Source organism: Tachyglossus aculeatus, chromosome X3 (assembly GCF_015852505.1).
Source record: "Tachyglossus aculeatus isolate mTacAcu1 chromosome X3, mTacAcu1.pri, whole genome shotgun sequence".
NCBI lineage: Eukaryota > Metazoa > Chordata > Mammalia > Monotremata > Tachyglossidae > Tachyglossus > Tachyglossus aculeatus.
The window spans coordinates 13,841,739-13,864,810 of record NC_052099.1 but is presented as its reverse complement, the minus strand read 5'-3'; the positions used below and the strand labels follow the sequence as shown (position 1 = coordinate 13,864,810).

Genomic DNA, 23,072 nt, shown 5'->3' with positions numbered 1-23,072 from the left:
GCGAGGTGGGGTGTGAGGCGTTCCGAAAGATGGGTGGGGTCCAGAGAGCGGAGATCTCTGTGAGGGAGTAATACGGATTTACAGGGGAAAGGAGTGTGAGTGAGGAGGCAGGTGAGAAGATTATGATCAGAGAGAGGGATCACAGATTGGTGAGGGTGGACACAGTGCAGCGGTAGGAGATGATGAGGTCGAGGGTATGACCAAGTTGGTGAGTGGGTGAGGTGGGGTGGAGGAAGAGGTTGGCAGCGTCAAGGAGAGATAGAAGGCGGGCGGCAGAGGAGTCGTTAGGGATATCCATGTGGATATTGAAGTCTCCAAGGATCAGAGTGGGCATGGAGAAGGAGAGAAGGAATGTGAGGAAGGGGTCAAAGTCGTTAAAGAAGTTGGAAGTGGGGCCCGGAGGGCGGTAGATGACGGCTACAAGAATCTGGAGGGGGTGGTAGAGGCGAATAATGTGGGCTTCAAAGGAGGGGAAGGAAAGGGAAGGGGGAGGAGGGATAGTGCGAAAGCGACATTGGGGGGCGAGAAGGAAACCGACACCTCCTCCTTTTCCAGTGAGTCTGGGGGAGTGGGAGAAGAAGAGGCCTGCACTGCAGAGAGCAGCAGAAGAGACCGTGTCGTCCGACGACAGCCATGTTTCAGTTAGGGCGAGGAGGAGTAGAGAACTGGAAAGGAAAAGGTCCAGGATGAAAGGAATCTTACTTAAAACGGAGCGGGGGGTTCCAGAGGCCACACTTGGCATCAGCTGTCGAGGGTGGGGAGGGAGGGGGAAGGGTGCGAGGGGTGGGGAGGGTTTGGATTGGGATGAGTTGGCGGGGGCCTGGGCGGGGAGAGTGGGAAGGGGGGGTGGCGATGGGAAAGGAGAACTGGGATGGGGTGGGGGGTGGGGAGAAGGGGAGGAGGGGGGGTCGGGAGGGAGAAGCAGAGGACCTGCGCAGGTACAGAGGAATCCTTGGTAGGGGTTGAGGGGGAGCGGTCTTGGTGGGTGAGAGGGAGGGAAACAGCTGGGTGGGAGAGGGGAAGGGGAAGGTGAGGAATGGGAATGGCAGTTGGGAGCAAGGGAACTGAAAGTTCATGGTGAGGTCAGCAGGGCGAGTGACAGTACAGTGGGGGGTTAACAATTGAGATGCAGAAGCAATAAAACAGTAACAATGATAAAAGTAGGCGATGGCATCACAGGGTGTAGTTGAGCAATCAATATGCTATGGCAATAATAGAATTGGCAAACAACTTAAGTGCGTTTCCTCGCACTCACCCATTTCTCCTATCTGTAATTGATTTTAGCACCTGTAGACTACAAGCTCCTTGTGGACCTGTAGACCTGTAGACTACAAGCTCCTTGTGGACGGGGAGCACGTCTGCCGAGTCTACCCTGCTCTCCTAAGCGCTTAGTACGGTGCTCTGCTCAATAAACATCCCAGACGAATATCACTGACGAATATCGACGGACGATATCGTCAATATCAATGACGGATTGCTTAGAAGTATCTTTAAGTACTCCGGTCACAGCTGTGTAGATCGGGGAAAATCGTTGGGTGATTTAAGGGTAATAGCTAAGTGGCTCTATGCAGGCTAGAAATTGAGGGAGTCTAGCCTTTAATAATAATAATAGCATTTATTAAGCACTTACTATGTGCAAAGCACTGTTTTAAGCGCTGGGGAGGTTGCAAGGGGATCACGTTGTCCCACGGGGGGCTCACAGTCTTCCTCCCCATTTTCCAGATGAGGTAACGGAGGCACAGGGAAGTGAAGTGACTTGCCCAAAGTCACGCCGCCGACGATCGGCGGAGCCGGGATTTGAACCCGTGGCCTCGGACTCCAAAGCCCGGGCTCTTTCCACTGAGCCCCGCTGCTTCTGCCTTTGGGCAGAGCAGTGAAACAGGAACTTTAAGACAGTGATTATCAGTGATGTCTCCCCAACAATTGAAGCCCTCTTCTCCCAGGATCCACGCTACTCGCCGGCAGTATATCTGTGATGCCGCAGTCAGGCATTAAATAATTTTTCAGAAGTAAATTCATTCAATCGTATTTATTGAGCGCTTACTGTGTGCAGAGCACTGTACTAAGCGCTTGGGAAGTCCAAGTCGGCAACATCTAGAGACGGTCCCTACCCGACAGCGGGCTCACAGTCTAGAAGGGGGAGACAGACAACAAGACAAAACATATTAACAAAATAAAATAAGTAGAATAAATATGTACAAGTAAAATAAACAAATTCATTCATTCATTCAATCGTATTTATTGAGCGCTTACTGTGTGCAGAGCACTGTATTAAGCGCTGGACAGGGCTTCTAATCCCAGCCGGGCCATTGGCCAGACACTTCCATAGCCCGTTGTTGGGCAGAGATTGTCTCCATTTGTTGCCCAATTGGACTTTCCAAGCGCTTAGTACAGTGCTCTGCACACAGTAAGCTCTAAATAAATACGATTGAATGAATGTCTCTGTTGCCCAATTGTACTTGCCATTTGCTTAGTAGTGCTCTGCACCCAGTAAGCGCTCAATACAATGGAATGAATGTTTCTCTACTTGTTGCCCAATTGTAATAATAATAATAATGATGGCATTTGTTAAGCGCCTACTATGTGCAAGGCACTGTTCTAAGCGCTGGGGGGGATACAAGGTGATCAGATGGTCCCGTGTGGGGCTCATAGTCATCATCCCCATTTTACAGATGAGGTAATCGAGGCTCTGAGAAGCTAAGTGACTCGCCCAATCTGCCTCTTGGGGACCCAACTTACTGAGGGAATGAATGGGATGTCTCCTCTCCTCTTTTCTGCCAAAACTGAAACGGCCCTCCCCGCAGATATTAACAGAATTAAGATAACTTAAGGGCCCCCTCCAACTGGAACTTTTTACATTTAATCTCATCTATTTTTTCTAGCCCGAGAAATGGCCCAACAAGTACCCTTAGAGAAGCAGCGTGGCTCAGTGGCAAGAGCCCGGGCTTTGGAGTCAGAGGTCATGGGTTCAAATCCCAGCTCCGCCCGCTGTCAGCTGGGAGACTTTGGGCAAGTCGCTTCACGTCTCTGTGCCTCAGTTACCTCATCTGGAAAATGGGGATGAAGACCGGGAGCCCCCCGGGGGACAGCCTGATCGCCGTGCAACCTGCAGTCTAGACTGTCTAGACTATAAGCCCGTTGTTGGGTAGGGACCGTCTCTATATGTTGCCAATTTGTACTTCCCAAGCGCTTAGTCCAATGCTCTGCACACAGTAAGCGCTCAATAAATACGACTGAATGGGTGTAACCTCCCCAGTGCTTTGCACATAGTAAGAGCTTAATAAATGTCATTATTATCATTATTATTACCATAAAAAATCTAAAGGGCGCAAATCCAAGTGCCAAGGTGACGGAGAAGGAAGAAGGAGAAGGGGAAATGAGGAAGGTCTCTCGGAGGAGATGTGATTTTTAATAAGGTGGGGAGAGAGATCGTATATAGAGGTTGCGGGGGACGGGGGAATTCCAGGCGCGAGGAAGGACGTGGCCAAGGGGTCTTTCCCATCACCACCCTCCTTGACTCCCAAGCCCGTATCCTTGGTGTTATCCTCCACTCGGCTTTCACTCAACCCGCCCGTTCGATCCGTCGCCAAATCCCGTCGGTTCGACCTTCACAATATCGCCAAAACGGTCATTTCCTCTCCGTCCGAACCACTGTCGTGTTAATCTAAGCGGTTAGCCTATCCCACCACGATCGACGCATTCGCCTCCTTGCCTCTTCTCTCTCCCCACTCCAGTCCATGCTTCCCTCATGCTTCCCGGGTCACCGTCCTCCCAAACCGTTCCGTTCACGTTCCCCGACTCCTCAAGAACTGCCAGTGGTTGCCCGTCCACCTCCGCAACAAACCCGAATTCCTTAAAATCAGCCTTAAGGCACTCAATCACCTTGCCCCCTCCTTCAGCCCCACGGCGCTTCTGTACATATCTGTAATCTGCTTATTAATTATATTATATTATAATATATATATCATATTATAGTATATTAATTATTAATGCCTCTCTCCCCCTCTAAACTGTAAGCTCGATGTGGGCCGGGAACACGCCCACCAACCCTGTTGTATCGTACTCTTCCGAGCACTTAGTATACCGCTTTGCGGACAGCAAGTGCTCAATAAATCCGACTGATTGAGTCTTCGGCGAGATAGTAGTAATAATAATAATAAGATGGCATTTGTTAAGCGCTTACTATGTGCCAAGCACTGTTCTAAGCGCTGGGCGGGAGGGAATACAAGGTGATCACGTTGTCCCACGTGGGGCTCACGGTCTTCATCCCCATTTTACACATGAGGTAGCTGAGGCTCAGAGAAGCGAAGCGACTTGCCCAAGGTCACACAGCAGGCACGTGGGGGAGCCGGGATTAGAACCCAGGACCTCTGACTCCCAAGCCCGGGCTCTTCCCACTGAGCCACGCTGCTTCTAGCTACGCTAGATGAGAAGAAGGTACAGTGAGTAGATCGTTGTTATGGGAGCCAAGGGTTGAGCCTGGATTGTAGCAGAAAATCAGAGAGGTAAGAGAGGAGGGGGCTTTAAAGTTAAGCATCGATCGTATTTATTGAGCGCTTACTATGTGCAGAGCACTGTACTAAGCGCTTATTCATTAGAGAAGCAGATAAGGAGTTTCTGTTTGATGCAGAAATGATGATTTTACAGCTGTCTTCTTAATCCCCGATTAGACTGAAGATTCTCGTACGGGGTCTCGCGTCTATTCTCGGAGCTTCAGGATATGAACCTTGTAAATACTTGCAAGGCAAGAAATACCCGCCAAATCAATCCATTCCTTCAGTCGTATTTATTGAGCGCTTACTGTGCGCAGAGCACTGGACTAAGCGCTTGGGTAGTACAAGTTGGCAACATATAGAGACGGTCCCTACCCGACAACGGGCTCACAGTCCAGAAACAATGAATGGCATTTAGACTGTGAGCCCACTGTTGGGTAGGGACTGTCTCTATGTGATGCCAATTTGTACTTCCCAAGCGCTTAGTACAGTGCTCTGCACATAGTAAGCGCTCAATAAATATGATTGATTGATTGATTGATTGATTGATTGTTATTGAGCGCTTAATCTGCGCGGATCACCGTACTAAGCATTTAGGGGAGTGCAATAGAATTAACTGACATGATCACTCAGTTACAGTGCTCCAGTGCTTAGTACAGTGCTTGGCACCTAGTAAGCGCTTAACAAATACCATAGTTATTATTATCATCCCTGCTTATCGTTTCTGCTTATTGTGGACAGGAACCATTGAAAGTTTTTGATGAGCGGGGAATGATGAAAGGCTCGGCATTTTAGAAAAGTGATCCGGGCAGCGGAGTGAAACATGAGCTGGAGATGGGAGGCAGGGAAACCGGAGAGGACGCCTTCGCAGTCATCGAGTCAGGATCAATCAATCAATCAATGGTATTTATTGAGCACTCACTATGTGCGCAGCACTGTTTTAAGCGCTTGGATGAGATAAGTGCCTGGACCAGAGCACTTTTGGAGCACCTACTGTGTGCGGAGCAGCGTCCTAACTTTGGATAGAGAGGAAAGGGCGGGTTTTGGAGACGTTGTGGAGGAAAAACCACCAGGTTTTCCAAACGACTTGAACGGGGATGCGGAAGGACGGGGAAGAGCCGTGATTGCGGACTGCAGAAACGGGAAGGACGGCAGCGGCGTCGCCTGTGACGGGAAAGTCTGATGAAGGAGCGGATCGGCGAGGAAAGACGATGAGTTCGGTTTGATTTGTTTTTATCTAAATGTGCCAGTGGGATATCCATGCTCCCGAGGTGGGAGGAAACGGGAGACTGCAGAGGAGATGATGATGATGATGATGATGGCATTTATTAAGCGCTTACTATGTGCAAAGCACTGTTCTAAGCGCTGGGGAGGTTACAAGCTGATCAGGTGGTCCCACGGGGGGCTCCCAGTCTTCATCCCCATTTTCCAGATGAGGGAACTGAGGCGCAGAGAAGTGAAGTGACTTAATGATGGCATTTATTAAGCGCTTACTATTTGCAAAGCACTGTTCTAAGAACTGGGGAGGTTACAATAATAATAATAATGATGGCATTTATTAAGCGCTCACTATGTGCAAAGCACTGTTCTAAGCGCTGGGGAGGTTACAAGCTGATCAGGTGGTCCCACGGGGGGCTCCCAGTCTTCATCCCCATTTTCCAGATGAGGGAACTGAGGCCCAGAGAAGTTAAGTGACTTAATGATGACATTTATTAAGCGCTCACTATGTGCAAAGCACTGTTCTAAGAACTGGGGAGGTTACAATAATAATAACAATGATGGCATTTATTAAGCGCTCACTATGTGCAAAGCACTGTTCTAAGCGCTGGGGAGGTTACAAGCTGATTAGGTGGTCCCACGGGGGGCTCCCAGTCTTCATCCCCATTTTCCAGATGAGGGAACTGAGGCGCAGAGAAGTGAAGTGACTTAATGATGGCATTTATTAAGTGCTTACTACTTGCAAAGCACTGTTCTAAGAACTGGGGAGGTTACAATAATAATAATAATGATGGCATTTATTAAGCGCTTACTATGTGCAAAGCACTGTTCTAAGCGCTGGGGAGGTTACTAGCTGATCAGGTGGTCCCACGGGGGGCTCCCAGTCTTCATCCCCATTTTCCAGATGAGGGAACTGAGGCCCAGAGAAGTGAAGTGACTTAATGATGGCATTTATTAAGCGCTCACTATGTGCAAAGCACTGTTCTAAGAACTGGGGAGGTTACAACAATAATAATAATGATGGCATTTATTAAGCGCCTACTATGTGCAAAGCACTGTTTTAAGAGCTGGGGGGGTTCCAAGGTGATCAGGTGGTCCCAAGGGGGGCTCCCAGTCTTCATCCCCATTTTCCAGATGAGGGAACAGAGGCCCAGAGAAGTGAAGTGACTTGGCCAAAGTCCCACAGCTGACGATTGGCGGAACCGGAATTTGAACCCATGACCTCCGGCTCCAAAGCCCGGGCTCTTTCCACTGAGCCCTGCTGCTTCTCTAATAGGTACTATTGAAGTTTAGAAATACTTTTCCCGTGGGATCTTCATCTTCTATTTGCAATTCTTGGCTGCAGTAGCAGCTTCCCATTACATTCCCACCTCCATGCCCTTTTGCTAATATGGAATAAAAATACGGCCGATTCCTCTTCATATTACATTAGCAAGTAAGAGTCCACGGATAACGTGATACAATGGAAAATTGCTTACCACGTTACTTATTTTTGTATTCTGGTCGCCTTTAGCCTAGGTTTGGAATGCTACAAAGTGGGAGCTTCCAATTTTAACCCAAATTACACGTCTAATGGATTGAGGCTACTTGGAGAACTGATTTATAATCTTTGTTCCCTAATTCCCCATCAGCATTCTGCCCAAAACTTGTAGAGAAAACACGTTATGGGAGAACCGACCGTATATATATATATATATTTTTTTGCCGGATTTAATTTGTGACAAATCTATTTTTTTCTGTTAGTCCTGTGGGAAGCAGCGTGGCTTAGTGGAAAGAGCAGGGGCTTGGGAGTCGGCGATCGTGGGTTCGAATCCTGGCTCTGTCACTTAGCTGTGCGACTTTGGGCAAGTCACTTCACTTCTCTGGGCCTCAGTTACCTCATTTGTAAAATGGGGACTTTGTGAGCCCCACATGGGACAACCTGGTTACCTTCTATCTACCCCAGCGCTTAGAACAGTGTTTCGCACATAGTAAGCGCTTAACAAATACCATTATTATTATTATTAGAGAAGCAGCGTGGCTCAGTGGAAAGAGCCGGGGCTTTGGAGTCAAAGGTCATGGGTTCAAATCCCAGCTCCGCCACTTAGCTGTGTGGCTGTGGGCAAGTCACTTCACTTCTCTGGGCCTCAGTTACCTCATCTGTAAAATGGGGTTTAAGATTGTGAGTCCCACATGGGACAACCTGATCACCTTGTATCCTCCCCAGCGCTTAGAACAGTGCTTTGCACATAGTAAGTGCCTAACAAATACCAAAATTATTATTATTATTATCATTACCTGCAGTAGGTGAAATCAGCTTGATTTGTTCCCTTCGGGCAACAACGCTCTATAATAATAATAATGATGGTACTTGTTAAGCACCTACGAGGTGCCAGGCACTGTACTAAGCGCTGGGGTGGGTACAAGCGCTTAGTACAGCGCTCTGCACACGGTAAGCGCTCCATAAATACGGTTGAATGAATGAATACAAGCAAATCGGGTTGGACACAGTCATGCTGGGCCATGAGGAGAAGAACCCTTTTCTTCTTGAAGAGAAGCAGCATGGCTCAGTGGAAAGAGCCCGGGCTTTGGAGTCAGAGGTCATGGGTTCGAATCCCGACTCCGCCACATGCCTGCTGTGTGATCTTGGGCAAGTCACTTCACTTCTCTGGGCCTCAGTTCCCTCATCTGTAAAATGGGGATTAAGGCTGTGAGCCCCACGTGGGACAACCTGATCACCCTGTATCCTCCCCGGCGCTTAGAACAGTGCTTTGCACATAGTGAGCGCTTAACAAATGCCAATTATTCTTAATTATTCTATTCTAGACTGTGAGCCCGCTGTTGGGTAGGGACCGTCTCTACGTGTTGCCAAGCGCTTAGTACAGTGCTCTGCACCCAGTAAGCGCTCAAAAAATATGATTGAATTGAATTCCTTAGCTCCTTGAATTCTCCCCATTCCAGAGAATCACTAGGTTCCCCCCGGGCCCCATCCCCATCCCCATCCCCACTTTTCCGTCACTTCCGTCCTTTCTTCAATCCTTTCTTCCTTTCTTCAGTCTCTCTCCTCCTGGGGATTACAACCCCACATAAGCACCACATTTAAGGTTTACAATCTGTTCCTTGGCCCCCTTGCCTCTGACTGTTCCCGGATTACCCTGTTCTGTAATAATAATAATAATAATAATAATAATAATAATAATAATAATAATAATAATAATAATAACGGCTTTTGTTAAACGCTTACTATGTGCCAACCACTGTTCTAAGCGCCGGGGGAGGATACAAGGTAATCAGGTTGTCCCACATGAGGCTCACAGTCTTAATCCCCATTTTCCAGATGAGGGAACTGAGGCCCAGCGAAGTTATGCCCGAAGTCACACAGCTGACAGGTGGCAGGGCCTTAGCTCACAATAAACCATCATGATGCAGGAAGCGCTCAGTAAATACAACGGATTGCTTGTTATGCTGTCCAGAGTGAACCTTTAGTTTAAGAGAAAGTAGTACTGGACACAGCTAAAAAAAAGTATTTTTATCCTAGGGAAAAAAGCACTTTTCTTATGGAGTCCCAACTAGTGTTTTTTCCCTAAGATAAAACTACCTTTCTTTAGCTGTGGTCCAGAACTAACTTCTCTTACACTGAAGATTCGCTGTGGATAGGCCCCATATCAAGCAAACAATCAGTTGTATTTACTGAGCGCTTACATTGTGCACAGCACTGTGCTAAGTGCTTGGAAGAGGACAATACAATAGAGTGCTCTGCACATAGTAAGCGCTCAATAAATACGATTGATGATGATGAGTTGGTAGAATGTCTCCTCCCACAAGGAGCCCACAAATCTTTAATAATAATAATGATGACATTTATTAAGCGCTTACTATGTGCAAAGCATTGTACTTCCCAAGCGCATAGTACAGTGCTCTGCACCCAGTAAGCACTTAATAAATATGACTGAATGAATGAATACCATGCATATGCAGATGTGCGGTAAATATTTTTATTTGGGGAGAGTGAAGAGTGAGGGAAAAAAGGGCTGGGTGAGAACTGCACCTAAACTAGTCCTTTATATGTTTTATCTAAACCCATTCTACAATCAGTGAGTCAGTCGTGTTTATTGAGCACCTACTGTGTGCAGAGCGCTGTGCTAAGTGCTCGGGAGAGTACGACGTAACAGCTGGAAGACAAGTTCCCTGGCCGCCACGAGCTCCAATTCTACTTCATGCCCCAACACAAAATTTGTGGGAATTTTGGGATAATCCACACATATGTAAGATATTTTTATGGGGGAGAGTGAAGAGTGAGGGACAAAAGGGCTGGGCGAGAACTGCCCCTAAACTAGTCCTTTATATATTTTATCTAAACCCATTCTACAATCAGTCAATTGTATGTATTGAGCACCTACTGTGTGCAGAGCGCTGTACTAAGTGCTCGGGAGAGCACGACGTACCAGTTGGAAGACAAGTTCCCTGGCCGCCACGAGCTCCAATTCTACTTCACGCCCCAACACAAAATTTGTGGGAATTTTGGGATAATCCACACATATGTAAGATATTTTTACGGGGGAGAGTGAAGAGTGAGGGAAAAAAGGGTTGGGCGAGAACTGCACCTAAACTAGTCCTTTATATATTTTATCTAAACCCATTCTACAATCAGTCAATTGTATGTATTGAGCACCTACTGTGTGCAGAGCGCTGTACTAAGTGCTCGGGAGAGCACGACGTACCAGTTGGAAGACAAGTTCCCTGGCCGCCACGAGCTCCAATTCTACTTCACGCCCCAACACAACATTTGTGGGAATTTCTGGATAATCCACACATATGTAAGATATTTTTATGGGGGAGAGTGAAGAGTGAGGGACGAAAGGGCTGGGCGAGAACTGCCCCTAAACTAGTCCTTTATATATTTTATCTAAACCCATTCTACAATCAGTCAGTCAGTCGTATTTATTGAGCACCTACTGTGTGCAGAGCGCTGTGCTAAGTGCTCGGGAGAGTACGACGTACCAGTTGGAAGACAAGTTCCCTGGCCGCCACGAGCTCCAATTCTACTTCACGCCCCAACACAACATTTGTGGGAATTTCTGGATAATCCACACATATGTAAGATATTTTTATGGGGGAGAGTGAAGAGTGAGGGACAAAAGGGCTGGGCGAGAACTGCCCCTAAACTAGTCCTTTATATATTTTATCTAAACCCATTCTACAATCAGTCAATTGTATGTATTGAACACCTACTGTGTGCAGAGCGCTGTACTAAGTGCTCGGGAGAGTACGACGTACCAGTTGGAAGACAAGTTCCCTGGCCGCCACGAGCTCCAATTCTACTTCACGCCCCAACACAACATTTGTGGGAATTTCTGGATAATCCACACATATGTAAGATATTTTTATGGGGGAGAGTGAAGAGTGAGGGACGAAAGGGCTGGGCGAGAACTGCCCCTAAACTAGTCCTTTATATATTTTATCTAAACCCATTCTACAATCAGTCAGTCAGTCGTATTTATTGAGCACCTACTGTGTGCAGAGCGCTGTGCTAAGTGCTCGGGAGAGTACGACGTACCAGTTGGAAGACAAGTTCCCTGGCCGCCACGAGCTCCAATTCTACTTCACGCCCCAACACAACATTTGTGGGAATTTCGGGATAATCCACACAAGTAATCAGAAGGGAATGATGTTCCCTCTTTTCGAGGCATTTTGAGGAACTGCAGAGACAGTTGAATCCCCCCAGATGAGAGCTGGTTGTATTCTATCTATCCTGGATGGGGAGGGGAGGTGGGGTGTTCTGGTCTAATATGTAGTACGAATCCACAAAAGTAGCAGTAGAGAAGAGGCGTGGAAAAGAGCCCGGGCTTTGGAGTCAGAGGTCATGGGTTCAAATCCCGGCTCCGCCACTTGTCAGCTGTGGGACTTGGGCGAGTCACTTCTCTGGGCCTCAGTTCCCTCCTCTGGAAAATGGGGATGAAGACTGTGAGCCCCACGTGGGACGACCTGATGGCCTTGTATCCCCCCCCCCCCCGGCGCTTAGAACAGTGCTTTGCACATAGTAAGCGCTTAGCAGATACCATCGTCTTTATTAGTAGTAGTAGTAGTAGCGATCTAGTGCATCTTTTGGGAGAAGAACAAAAACCACTTGGGTAGTTCCGGAGTTCTAGTTGCCCAGTTCCAGTAACAGATGAGGCGTCCAAAATTCAGGCAGCGGTGTGAATGGAATACAGGGCCCAAAAATCCAATTGCACTTTCTTTGAGCCCGAATCTATAAGTCAAAAATACACTTTCTTTGGCAGGAAAGTGCCAGTCCTTATGAAATTAATGATGCCTCTGGTTGTACGTTTGTGTGTCGGGGGGGTGGCGAGGGAAGCGGGCTGTCAAACTACCTCAGTATTCCACCATTTCTCAATTTCCAAATTAAATATAACATTTCTTCTTACAAGCTGAATCACCTTTCAAGGAAAACACTTTTCTGTCTGCTATTGCTCTAAATTTGATTCCTAGGAACATCTTGTTTCAGTTTCTAACCTTAAATTTATTTTGAGTATTAATACTCTTAGTTAAATATAAAGTTAAATGTAACACTTTTTCTTACAAGCCGAATCACCCTTTAAGGAAAACACTTTTCTGTCTGCTTTTGCTCTAAATTTGATTCCCAGGAACATCTTGTTTCAGTTTCTAACCCTAAATTTATTTTGAGTATTAATACTCTTAAATATAAAGTTAAATGTAACATTTTTTCTTACAAGCCGAATCACCTTTCAAGGAAAACACTTTTCTGTCTGCTATTGCTCTAAATTTGATTCCCAGGGACATCTTGTTTCAGTTTCTAACCTTAAATTTATTTTGTGTATTAATACTCTTAGTTAAATATTAAGTTAAATGTTACATTTTTTCTTACAAGCTGAATCACCTTTCAAGGAAAACACTTTTCTGTCTGCTATTGCTCTAAGTTTGATTCCCAGGAACATCTTGTTTCAGTTTCTAACCTTAAATTTGAGTATTAATACTCTTAGTTAAATATAAAGTTAAATGCAACATTTTTTCTTACAAGCCGAATCACCTTTCAAGTAAAACACTTTTCTCTCTGCTATTGCTCTAAATTTAATTCCCAGGAACATCTTGTTTCAGTTTCTAATCTTAAATTTATTTTGGGTATTAATACTCTTAGAGTTAGAAGTTAGATAATGTTAAATAATTAGATAAGTTAGATAAGTTAAATAATGAAGTTAGAGTTAAATATAAAGTTAAAGTTGAATATAACATTTCTTCTTACAAGCCGAATCACCTTTCAAGTAAAACACTTTTCTCTCTGCTATTGCTCTAAATTTAATTCTCCGGAACATCTTGTTTCAGTTTCTAACCTTAAATTTATTTTGGGTATTAATACTCTTAGTTAGAGTTAGAAGTTAGATAATGTTAAATAATTAGATAAGTTAGATAAGTCAAATAATGAAGTTAGAGTTAAATATAAAGTTGAATATAACATTTCTTCTTACAAGCCAAATCACCTTTCAAGTAAAACACTTTTCTCTCTGCTATTGCTCTAAATTTAATTCCCAGGAACATCTTGTTTCAGTTTCTAACCTTAAATTTATTTTGGGTATTAATACTCTTAGTTAAATATGAAGTTAGAGTTAAATATAAAGTTAAATATAACATTTCTTCTTGCAAGCCTTTCAAGTAAAACACTTTTCTGTCTGCTATTGCTCTAAACTTAATTCCCAGGAACATCTTGTTTCAGATTCTAACCTTAAATTTATTTTGAATATTAATACTCAGTTAAATACGAAGGTAAAGTTAAAAAATATAGCATTTCTTCTTACAAGCCGAATCACCTTTCAAGTAAAACACTTTCCTGTCTGCTATTGCTCTAAATTTAATTCCCAGGAACATCTTGTTTCAGTTTCTAACCTTAAATTTATTTTGCGTATTAATGCTCCGAATCCACTTTAACAGCTGCAGTTCCAATTCTTTAATCTTGTGGTTGGCTTCGGGCTTTTTCTTCTTGATAAACTGCACAATCTCCAGCTTACGGCAGATGTCTTCCAAAGGGGAACCTAAAACTCTCTTGAAGGCACTTTTGATCGTGGATATATATTCTGTTGTAAACCAAAGTGAAGAATAATGACATAAATCTGTTCTTTTGACAGATTTTGCAGCAGGCAAGCAACCCCCCCCCCCCCAAAAAAAAAACAAAGGAAAAGGAAAAAAGAAAAACTAAACGGCTACTAGATGTGTTCTTTTTTCATTTCCCCAACGTTTTTCTGGTTTTGCTTAAAGGCGATCTTAAAATGAAGCCTGAAAATCGAGTGAAGCCGGAAAGATATCCTGAATGCTCCTAAGTTTTCTCCAAAGAAGCTGACTCTCAAACGGCTGCTAAATATAAACCAAACTTCTCAAAAAATTCTAAATCCCTTGCTGAATTCTGGGGGGAATCTGATTTTCCTCCCCGGAGAGAATAAGGCAGGTTTGCCGGCTTGTACTTCCCAAGCGCTCAGTACAGTGCTCTGCCCACAGTAAGCGCTCAGTACATACGATTGAATGAATGAATTAAATGAATGTGGCCAAACTGTGGCTTTTCTTCATTTGCAGCGCAGGTTGGGAACTTAATTGAGCTCCCCCACAGGGCCATGTCTAATCTGACCGTACCGTATCTCTCGCCGGGGCTGTGAACAGAGCGTGGCACATACGTAAATGCTTAACCACATACGCTTTATTATTATTTATTATTATTATTATTATTATTATTCATACTAATTATGGTATCTGTTAAGGACTTACTATGAGCCAGGCGCTGTCCTAAGTGCTGGGGTGGATACAAGCAAATGGGGTCAGACGCAGTCCCTGTTCCACGTGGGGCTCACAGTCTCAATCCTCATTTTGCAGATGAGGAAACTGAGGCCCGGAGAAGTGGAGTGATTTAGTGATGATAATAATAATGATGGCATGTATGAAGCGCTTACTATGTGCATATATATGGGGAGGTTAAAGGGTGATCTGTATATATGACATATATATATATGTATATATATTTGTACATATTTATTACTCTATTTATTTATTTATTTTACTTGTACATATCTATTCTATTTATTTTATTTTGTTAGTATGTTTGGTTTTGTTCTCTGTCTCCCCCTTTTAGACTGTGAGCCCACTGTTGGGTAGGGACCGTCTCTATATGTTGCCAACTTGTACTTCCCAAGCGCTCAGTCCAGTGCTCTGCACACAGTAAGCGCTCAATAAATACGATTGATTGATTGATTGATTGATTGATCAGGTGGTCCCGTGGGGGGGCTCACAGTCTTCACCCCCATTTTCCAGATGAGGGAACTGAGGCCCAGAGAAGTGAAGTGCCTTGCCCCAAGTCACACAGCTGACGACTGGCGGAGCCGGGATTGGAACCCACGACGTCTGACTCCAAAGCCCGGGCTCTTGCCACTGAGCCGCGCTGCTTCTCTGCCCGGTGTCACGCAGCAGGCGAGTGGCGGAACCGGGATTAGAACCCACGACCTTCGGATTCCCCGGCCCGGGCTCTGTCCGTCACGCCTCCCACTACGCCCTGCTGCTTCTCGCTCCGCCACGTGGCTTCTATTTCTGATTTTCCTGTGGCGGCAATCTCTGTGTCTGTGTCTGCCGCCTGCTGCACACCATTTCCTCCTCTCATCGCCGCGAGCCACCCTCAATCAATCAATCAATCAATCAATCGTATTTATTGAGCGCTTACTGTGTGCAGAGCACTGTACTAAGCGCCTGGCAAGTACAAGTTGGCAACATATAGAGACAGTCTTTATCCAACAGTGGGCTCACACCCTCTCTTCACTGCCCCTCCGGAATACCTGCTCGCCACCCTAGGTAGCGCGACTCGCACCCATACCGCGTTGTTGCTTTGCAGCTCTTCAAGTTCACGAAGCTTCGCCACGCCAGTGTGCTAAAGGGTCCGCGCTAAATACCCGCCGCGCGGCCGAAGGGGATTAGGGGCAGTCCGCGGATTTATGACCCGACTGCGTCCCGAAAACTTCGTCTGAAGTCGAAAGGTGTCGGTTGGAACCGATTTTCTCGGAGGAGCAACGCCACAGATAGCGGATCGGTTACTGAACCGACCTTGGGAAGCCGGAGTTGGTTAGTCAATTAGAGAGAAGTAAGACATCTACATCAACGTCCTCAAATTGAGTCAGAGAGGTTCCTCGGTTGGATCGCCCTGACTAAGCCCTCCTTTCCTCTTCTCTCACTCCCTCCGGGGCCGCCTTGACTTGCTCCCTTTATTAAGCGCTTAGAACAGTGCTTGGCACATAGTAAGCGCTTAACAAATGCCGTTATTATTATTATTATTATTCATCCCCCCGCCCAGCCCCACAGCACTGGTGTCATTTTACGTATTTATATGAACGTCTGTCTTCCCGTCTAGACTGTGAGCTTGTTGTGGGCAGGAGATGGGTCTGCTACATTGGCCTCTCCCAAGCGCTTAGTACAGTGCTCTGCACACAGTAAGCACTCAATAAATACGACAGAATCCTTTCGGCCTCTCCCAATCAAGCCTCTTTCAGTGTCCTCCCACTCCCCACCCCCGGCAAAGCCCCAACACAAGTTTTAAATTATTTCCCCATTTCCCAGCCCCGCGAAAGACCCTGGAGCTAATACCACAAAAGAGGCAAGTGTCTTAAGGTTGAAACCGACGGGCTGTGAAACCGAAACGGGGTGTACATCTAGAAACTCTATAAATGCTAGTCCCGGAAATTCAAAACATCTTAAGGTTGAAAACTGCCCGCGTTCCTCTCGGAATTTCCTGCCGGACTCACTTCGGTGCTAGGCCCGGTCTTACGGAGGGCTCACTGAGTTCTTTTAAAGCATTTTGGATGAAAGATGATTAAGTATGTCAGATTTCAAAAATGAAAAAAAAAACCCACCCCACAAAGCGAGGAATTTTTTTAAACTCACCTAATGCCGAATACAAGTTACAGATTAGCAGGATATCTCGAACTGTTACCAGAAAATTCAGCAGGGCCACCAGTTTCAGTAACATCTTTTCTTTTTCATCTTGTCTATCTAAAGAAGCAAAATCAGTTAGCTCCGTGGCAATTTTGAATTTCAGTACGCATTCTAGAATGACAATGATAATAATAACGATGATGGCATTTGTTAAGCGCGCTTACTATGTGCCGAGCACCGTTAGAAGTGCTGGGGGAGATTCGAGGTAATCAGGTTGTCCCACGTGGGGCTCACGGTCTCAATCCCCATTTTCCGGATGAGGTGACTGAGGCCCAGAGAAGTCAAGTGACTTGCCCAAAGTCACGCAACTGGTCGGTGGCGGAGCCAGGATTAGAACCCATGACCTCTGACTCAAGTCTTACCAAGTACCAGCTCGTCCCCAATTCTTCCCATATAGGGTGGGGCTGGGGGGGGGGGAGATTAAAAAAGTATTTACCAAATCCCTGAAAGAGAAACAAATATTTAAAACACAGGCAAGGAGAATTTGGCCCTTTAGCTACGCAACCCAATTATTCCTCCATGAAACTGTGGCAAGATCTAAGCAGATTTGCCTCTTAAATAATAATAATAATAATGATGGCATTTATTAAGCGCTTACCATGTGCAAAGCACTGTTCTAAGCGCTGGGGAGGTTCCAAGGTGATCAGGTGGTCCCACGGGGGGCTCCCGGTCTTCACCCCCATTTTCCAGACGAGGGAACTGAGGCCCAGAGAAGTGAAGCGACTCGCCCAAAGTCACCCAGCTGACAGTAGGCGGAGCCGGGATTTGAACCCATGACCTCGGACTCCAAAGCCCGGGCTCTTTCCACTGAGCCGCGCCGCTTCTCTATTGCAGTTGCTTATCAGTCGCAATTCTCTTGCAATTGATAACTCCACGGCTCCCGAAAGGCTTTCCCGGCCTAGTGGGCAGAGCACCAACCTGGGAGTCGGAAGGTCGTGGGTTCAACTTGTACTTCCCAAGCGCTCAGTACAGTGCTCTGCACACAGTAAGCGCTCAATAAATACGATTGAATGAGTGAATGACTAATCCCGGCTCCGCCGCTTGTCTGCTGTGTGACCTCGGGCAAGTGGCTTAACTTCTCTGTGCCTCACTTCCCTCAGCTGAAAAATGGGGATGACTGGGAGCCCCAACCTGATCACCTTGGAACCTCCCCAGCGCTTAGAACAGTGCTTTGCACATAGTAAGCGCTTAATAAATGCCATTATTATTATTATGAAGTCGCTTAACTTCTCTGCGCCTCACTTCCCTCATCTGTAAAATGGGGATGAAGGCTGTGAGCCCCAGCTGGGACACGCACAGAGCTTTATTTCTATTTAATCTGATGACTTGCCCCCCGTCCACAGGTTTGGTTTTGTTGTCTGTCTCCCCCTTCTAGACCGTGAGCCCGTTGTTGGGTAGGGACCGTCTCCCTGTGTGGCCGACTTGTACTTCCCAAGCGCTTAGTACAGTGCTCTGCACACAGGAAGCGCTCAATAAATACGACTGAATGAATGAATGAACCCGATTTGCTCGCATCCATCCCAGTGCTTAGAACAGTGGTGGGCGCGTAGTAAGCGCTTAACAAATATCAGCAGCATCATCACCTTTTGATATCTGGATTCGTCCCCAAACCGACACCGGTTTGGCTCCATCCCCCATCTGACTGGTGAGTAAATTTGCTTGTTGAGTTCTTGCCCTGCCCCGCTCTGCCGACTTGTACTTCCCAAGCGCTCAGTACAGTGCTCTGCCCACAGTAAGCGCTCAATAAATACCGTTGAATGTCGGCAAGAGACCACCATCTCTATTTCCCCTTGAGAGGCCGGCTGGGGGGTCAGAGGAGGGCAGGAGAGTGGGACGCCCGGGTTTCGGCCCCCCCTCTTCTTTTCCCCTACGCAGCAGCGTGGCTCAGTGGAAAGAGCCCGGGCTTTGGAGTCGGAGGTCATGGGTTCAAATCCCGGCTCCGCCAGTTGTCAGCTGGGTGACTTCGGGCGAGCCACTTCACTTCTCTGTGCCTCAGTTACCTCACCCGTAAAAATGGCGATTAAGACTGTGAGCCCCACGTGGTCGCCTTGTAATATCTCCAGCGCTTAGAACAGTGCTTTGCACATAGCAAGCGCTTAATAAATGCCGTCATTATTATTACTACGCACGCTGGCCGTCTCGGGATTCCCGGGGTGGGGCGGGAATCCAAGGGAAATCCGGCTAGGTTCCTCCATCCCCGTCGCTCGGGAGCACAGGCGGGGACTCGGCAGCGCTAAGGCGGGAACGGAATGGGGCCATCCACTCCTCCCGCCACTCCACGGATCTGGGCAGCCTTGACTGATAATAAGAATAATGGCATTTATTAAGCGCTTACTACGTGCAAAGCGCTGTCCTAAGCGCTGAAGGAAGGAAGGAAGGCGGAAGTTGGGAGTCGTTGAGAATGGAAGAGGGGGCTGGGGAGTTTGAGAGTGGACGTGAGAGGCCCCCTCGGCCGAGGCAGGCGTTGGGCCCGCGTTAGGGACGGGCTGTGGATCGGGCAGACATTTCTCCTACTCTCCCCCGAAACCTCCCGCGGCTCTCTTCCCTCCACACAACTCCTGTCGGTCGATCGCATTTATCGCGCGCTTATCGTGTGCAGAGCCCTGCAACAGTGCTTTGCACGTAGTAAGCGCTTAGTAAATGCCATTATTATCATTATTATTGGGAGAGTACGACAGGACAGACACGTTCTCAGCCCACAGCGAAGGTCCGGTCTCTCCCCCGTCTTTCGCGCTCTCTTTGCCCGGGCATTGGAGGGGAGGACGTGGGGAGACTGTACTTCCCAAGCGCTTAGTCCAGCGCTCTGCCCAGAGTAAGCGCTCAATAAATACGATCGAATGAACGACTGAATGTTCTGAGCTCCGTTTCCCGTTTTGAGGGAAGCCGGGCCGGCTGGCCTACCGCTCTCCGCGGCCGAGTCCCGGGGCAGAAAAGTGGAGGGGTAAAAGAGGCCGATCACCTTCCTCCCGGCGGCCCCGCCAGGGTCAGGTCGTGAGTTCTAATCCTGCCTCTGCCACTGGTCAGCTGCGTGACTTTGGGCAAGTCACTTCACTTCTCTGGGCCTCATCGGTAAAATGGGGATTATGAAGACAGTGAGCCCCATGAGGGCCAACTTGTATCTACCCCAGCGCTGGGAACGGTGCTTGGCACGTAGTAAGCGCTTAACAAATACCATCACTATTAATAAGAGGCTTGGATTCAGATCATTTACACCCCTCCATCATCATCATCAATCGTATTTATTGAGCGCTTACTGTGTGCAGAGCACTGTACTAAGCGCTTGGGAAGTACAAGCATACTTGTACTTCCCATAACCTGCCTCTAACCCCCGACCCAATTACTGAACTGGTATCGGTTCAATTCCGGCGATAGCTGCCTGCTCTCTTCGCTTGTTCATTCATTCATTCATTCATTCATTCATTCAATCGTATTTATTGAGTGCTTACTGTGTGCAGAGCACCGTATTGAGCGCTTGGGAAGTCCAAGTTGGCAACATACAGAGACGGTCCCTACCCAACAGTGGGCTCACAGTCTAGAAGGGGGAGACGGAGAACAAAGCCAAACGTAGGAACAAAATCAAATAAATAGAATAAATATGTACAAATAAAATAAATAAGTAAATGAAGTAATAAATCCATACAAACATACATGCATATATACAGGCGCTGTGGGGAGGGGAAGGAGGTAAGATGGCGGGGATGGAGAGGGGGAGGAGGGGTTCCCTTTTTCGTTTGTTAGTTGGTTCCGTGGTATTTGTTGAACACTTACTCGGTGGCAAACACTGTTAGAGAAGCAGCGTGGCTCAGTGGAAAGAGCACGGGCTTTGGAGTCAGGGGTCATGGGTTCGAATCCCGGCTCTGCCACATAATAATAATGACGGCATTTATTAAGCGCACACTATGTGCAAAGTGCACATAGAAGGGGGAGAGGGAGAACAAAACACTATGTGCACTATGTGCACACTGTTCTAATCAATCAATCGTATATATTGAGCGCTTACTGTGTGCACAGCACTGTGCTAAGCGCTTGGGAAGTACAAGCTGGCAACATATAGAGACAGTCCCTACCCAACAGTGGGCTCACAGTCTAGAAGGGGGAGACGGAGAACAAAACCAAACATAGTAACAAAATAAAATAAATAGCATAGATATGTACAAGTAAGATAAATAAATAGAGTAATAAATATGTACAAACATATAAGCGCTGGGGAGGTTACAAGGAGATCAGGTTGTCCCACGGGGGGCTCACAATCTTAATCCCCATTTTACAGATGAGGGGACTGAGGCCCAGAGAAGTCAAGTGACTTGCCCAAAGTCACACAGCTGACAATTGGCAGAGCCGGGATTCGAGTCCCTGACCCCTGACTCCAAAGCCCGGGCCCTTTCCACTGAGCCACGCTGCTTCTCTATATGTTTACCGTGTGACCCTGGGCGAGTCACTTCCCTTCCCGGAGCCCCAGTTCCCTCATCTGGAAAATGGGGATGAAGACTGTGAGCCCCACGTGGGACAACCTGATCAGCCTGCATCCCTCCAGCGCTCGGAACGGGGCTTTGCACATAGTAAGTGCTTAACAAATGCCGCTATTATTATTATTATTATTATTATTATTATTATTATTATTATTCTAGGCACTAGGATGGGCCAAGATGTGAACAGGCCAAGGATTGTCCCTCTGATACTCAGCCATGTATTGCCTCGGTAACAGGCTCTTCACACAGTTTGCAGGGCGGTTTCGAAAAACAGCAGTCCCAACGTTTCGCGTATTTTACAGAGAACAGAGTGTAGAAAGGCGCGCGATTGAGTTGCCATTACGCACGCTGCAGTGCCAGGAATGGATGCAAGAAGGCATCTATTAAGCGCTTACTCTGTGCGAAGCACTGTCCTAAGCGCTGGGGGGGAGACAAGGTGATCAGGTTGCCCCACGGGGGGCTCACGGGCTTCATCCCCATTTTACCGATAAGGTCACTGAGGCCCAGAGAAGCTGTGGCTTGCCCAAGGTCACACAGCCGACAAGCGGCGGAGCCGGGATTTGAACCCGCGACCTCTGGCTCTTCCCCGCTGAGCCACGTGGCTTCTGGAGGTAGGTTAGAAAGCTAATCCAGAAAGAGTTCGGCTTTTTCGTTTCACTCACTTTGCCATAAAACAGCATTTACTTCCTTCTCCTGCAGCTGTAAGAAAACCCTGACTTGGTCAAAGGTGACAGCGGCGAAATTCCCGTTTTCTAATCCGGAAAGAGTCCGGCTTTTTCCTTGCACTCACTTTGCCGTAAAACAGCATTTACTTCCTTCTCCTGCGGCTGTAAGAAAACCCTGACTTGGTCAAAGGTGACGGCGGTGAAATTCCCATTTTCTAATCCGGAAAGAGTCCGGCTTTTTCCTTGCACTCACTTTGCCGTAAAACAGCATTTACTTCCTTCTCCTGCAGCTGTAAGAAAACTCTGACTTGGTCAAAGGTGAGGGCGGCAAAATTCCCATTTTCTAATCCGGAAAGAGTCCGGCTTTTTCCTTGCACTCACTTTGCCGTAAAACAGCATTTACTTCCTTCTCCTGCGGCTGTAAGAAAACCCTGACTTGGTCAAAGGTGACGGCGGCGAAATTCCCGTTTTCTAATCCGGAAAGAGTCCGGCTTTTTCCTTGCACTCACTTTGCCGTAAAACAGCATTTACTTCCTTCTCCTGCAGCTGTAAGAAAACTCTGACTTGGTCAAAGGTGAGGGCGGCAAAATTCCCGTTTTCTAATCCGGAAAGAGTCCGGCTTTTTCCTTGCACTTACTTTGCTGTAAATTAGCATTGACTTTCTTCTCCTGCAGCTGTAGGAAAACTCTGACTTGGTCAAAGGTGACGGTGGCGAAATTCCCGTTTTCTTCAGACAGGACAGCGAGGTCTGTGAGCTCTCTCATGAGCGGGGTGGCCGATGCCTCTAGGAGAGCGTATGCGTCACATTGGCTGGCTGTCAAAAAGAGGATTTTGAGTCAATGACGGGGAAACGGTCAAGCCGAAATCTGTCGTTTCTCTCACATCTCCCCCCTTCCAGACCGTAAGCTTGTTGTTGTGTCTGTTACAGGGTACTCTCCCAAGCGCTTCGTACTGTAGGCGCTCAATAAATACCATCCACCGACTGAGCCCCACTGTGATAACAATAATAACAACGACGGCATTCGTTAAGCACTTGCTATGCGCGACGCACTGCTCTAAGCGCTGGGGCGGTTCCAAGGTGATCAGGTGGTCCCACGGGGGGCTCCCGGTCTTCATCCCCATTTTCCAGGTGAGGTACCTGAGGCCCAGAGAAGTGAAGCCCACTGTTGGGTAGGGACTGTCTCTATGTGATGCCAATTTGTACTTCCCAAGCGCTTAGTACAGTGCTCTGCACATAGTAAGTGCTCAATAAATACGATTGATTGATTGATTGA

General features: G+C 47.1%; 1 protein-coding gene across 1 annotated transcript in view; it reads right to left on the bottom strand.

Annotated features, from left to right (window-relative positions):
* Window positions 1-23,072, bottom strand: part of SHOC1 (shortage in chiasmata 1) — a 105,457-nt gene that overhangs the window by 37,932 nt on the left and 44,453 nt on the right. Inside the window, exons 16-18 of the mRNA XM_038770260.1 lie at window positions 22,436-22,612; window positions 16,614-16,721; window positions 13,590-13,777 (exon numbers count right to left, since the gene is read on the bottom strand). Coding sequence (XP_038626188.1) covers window positions 13,590-13,777; window positions 16,614-16,721; window positions 22,436-22,612 — 473 coding nt within the window. The remainder of the gene's footprint in view (window positions 1-13,589; window positions 13,778-16,613; window positions 16,722-22,435; window positions 22,613-23,072) is intronic.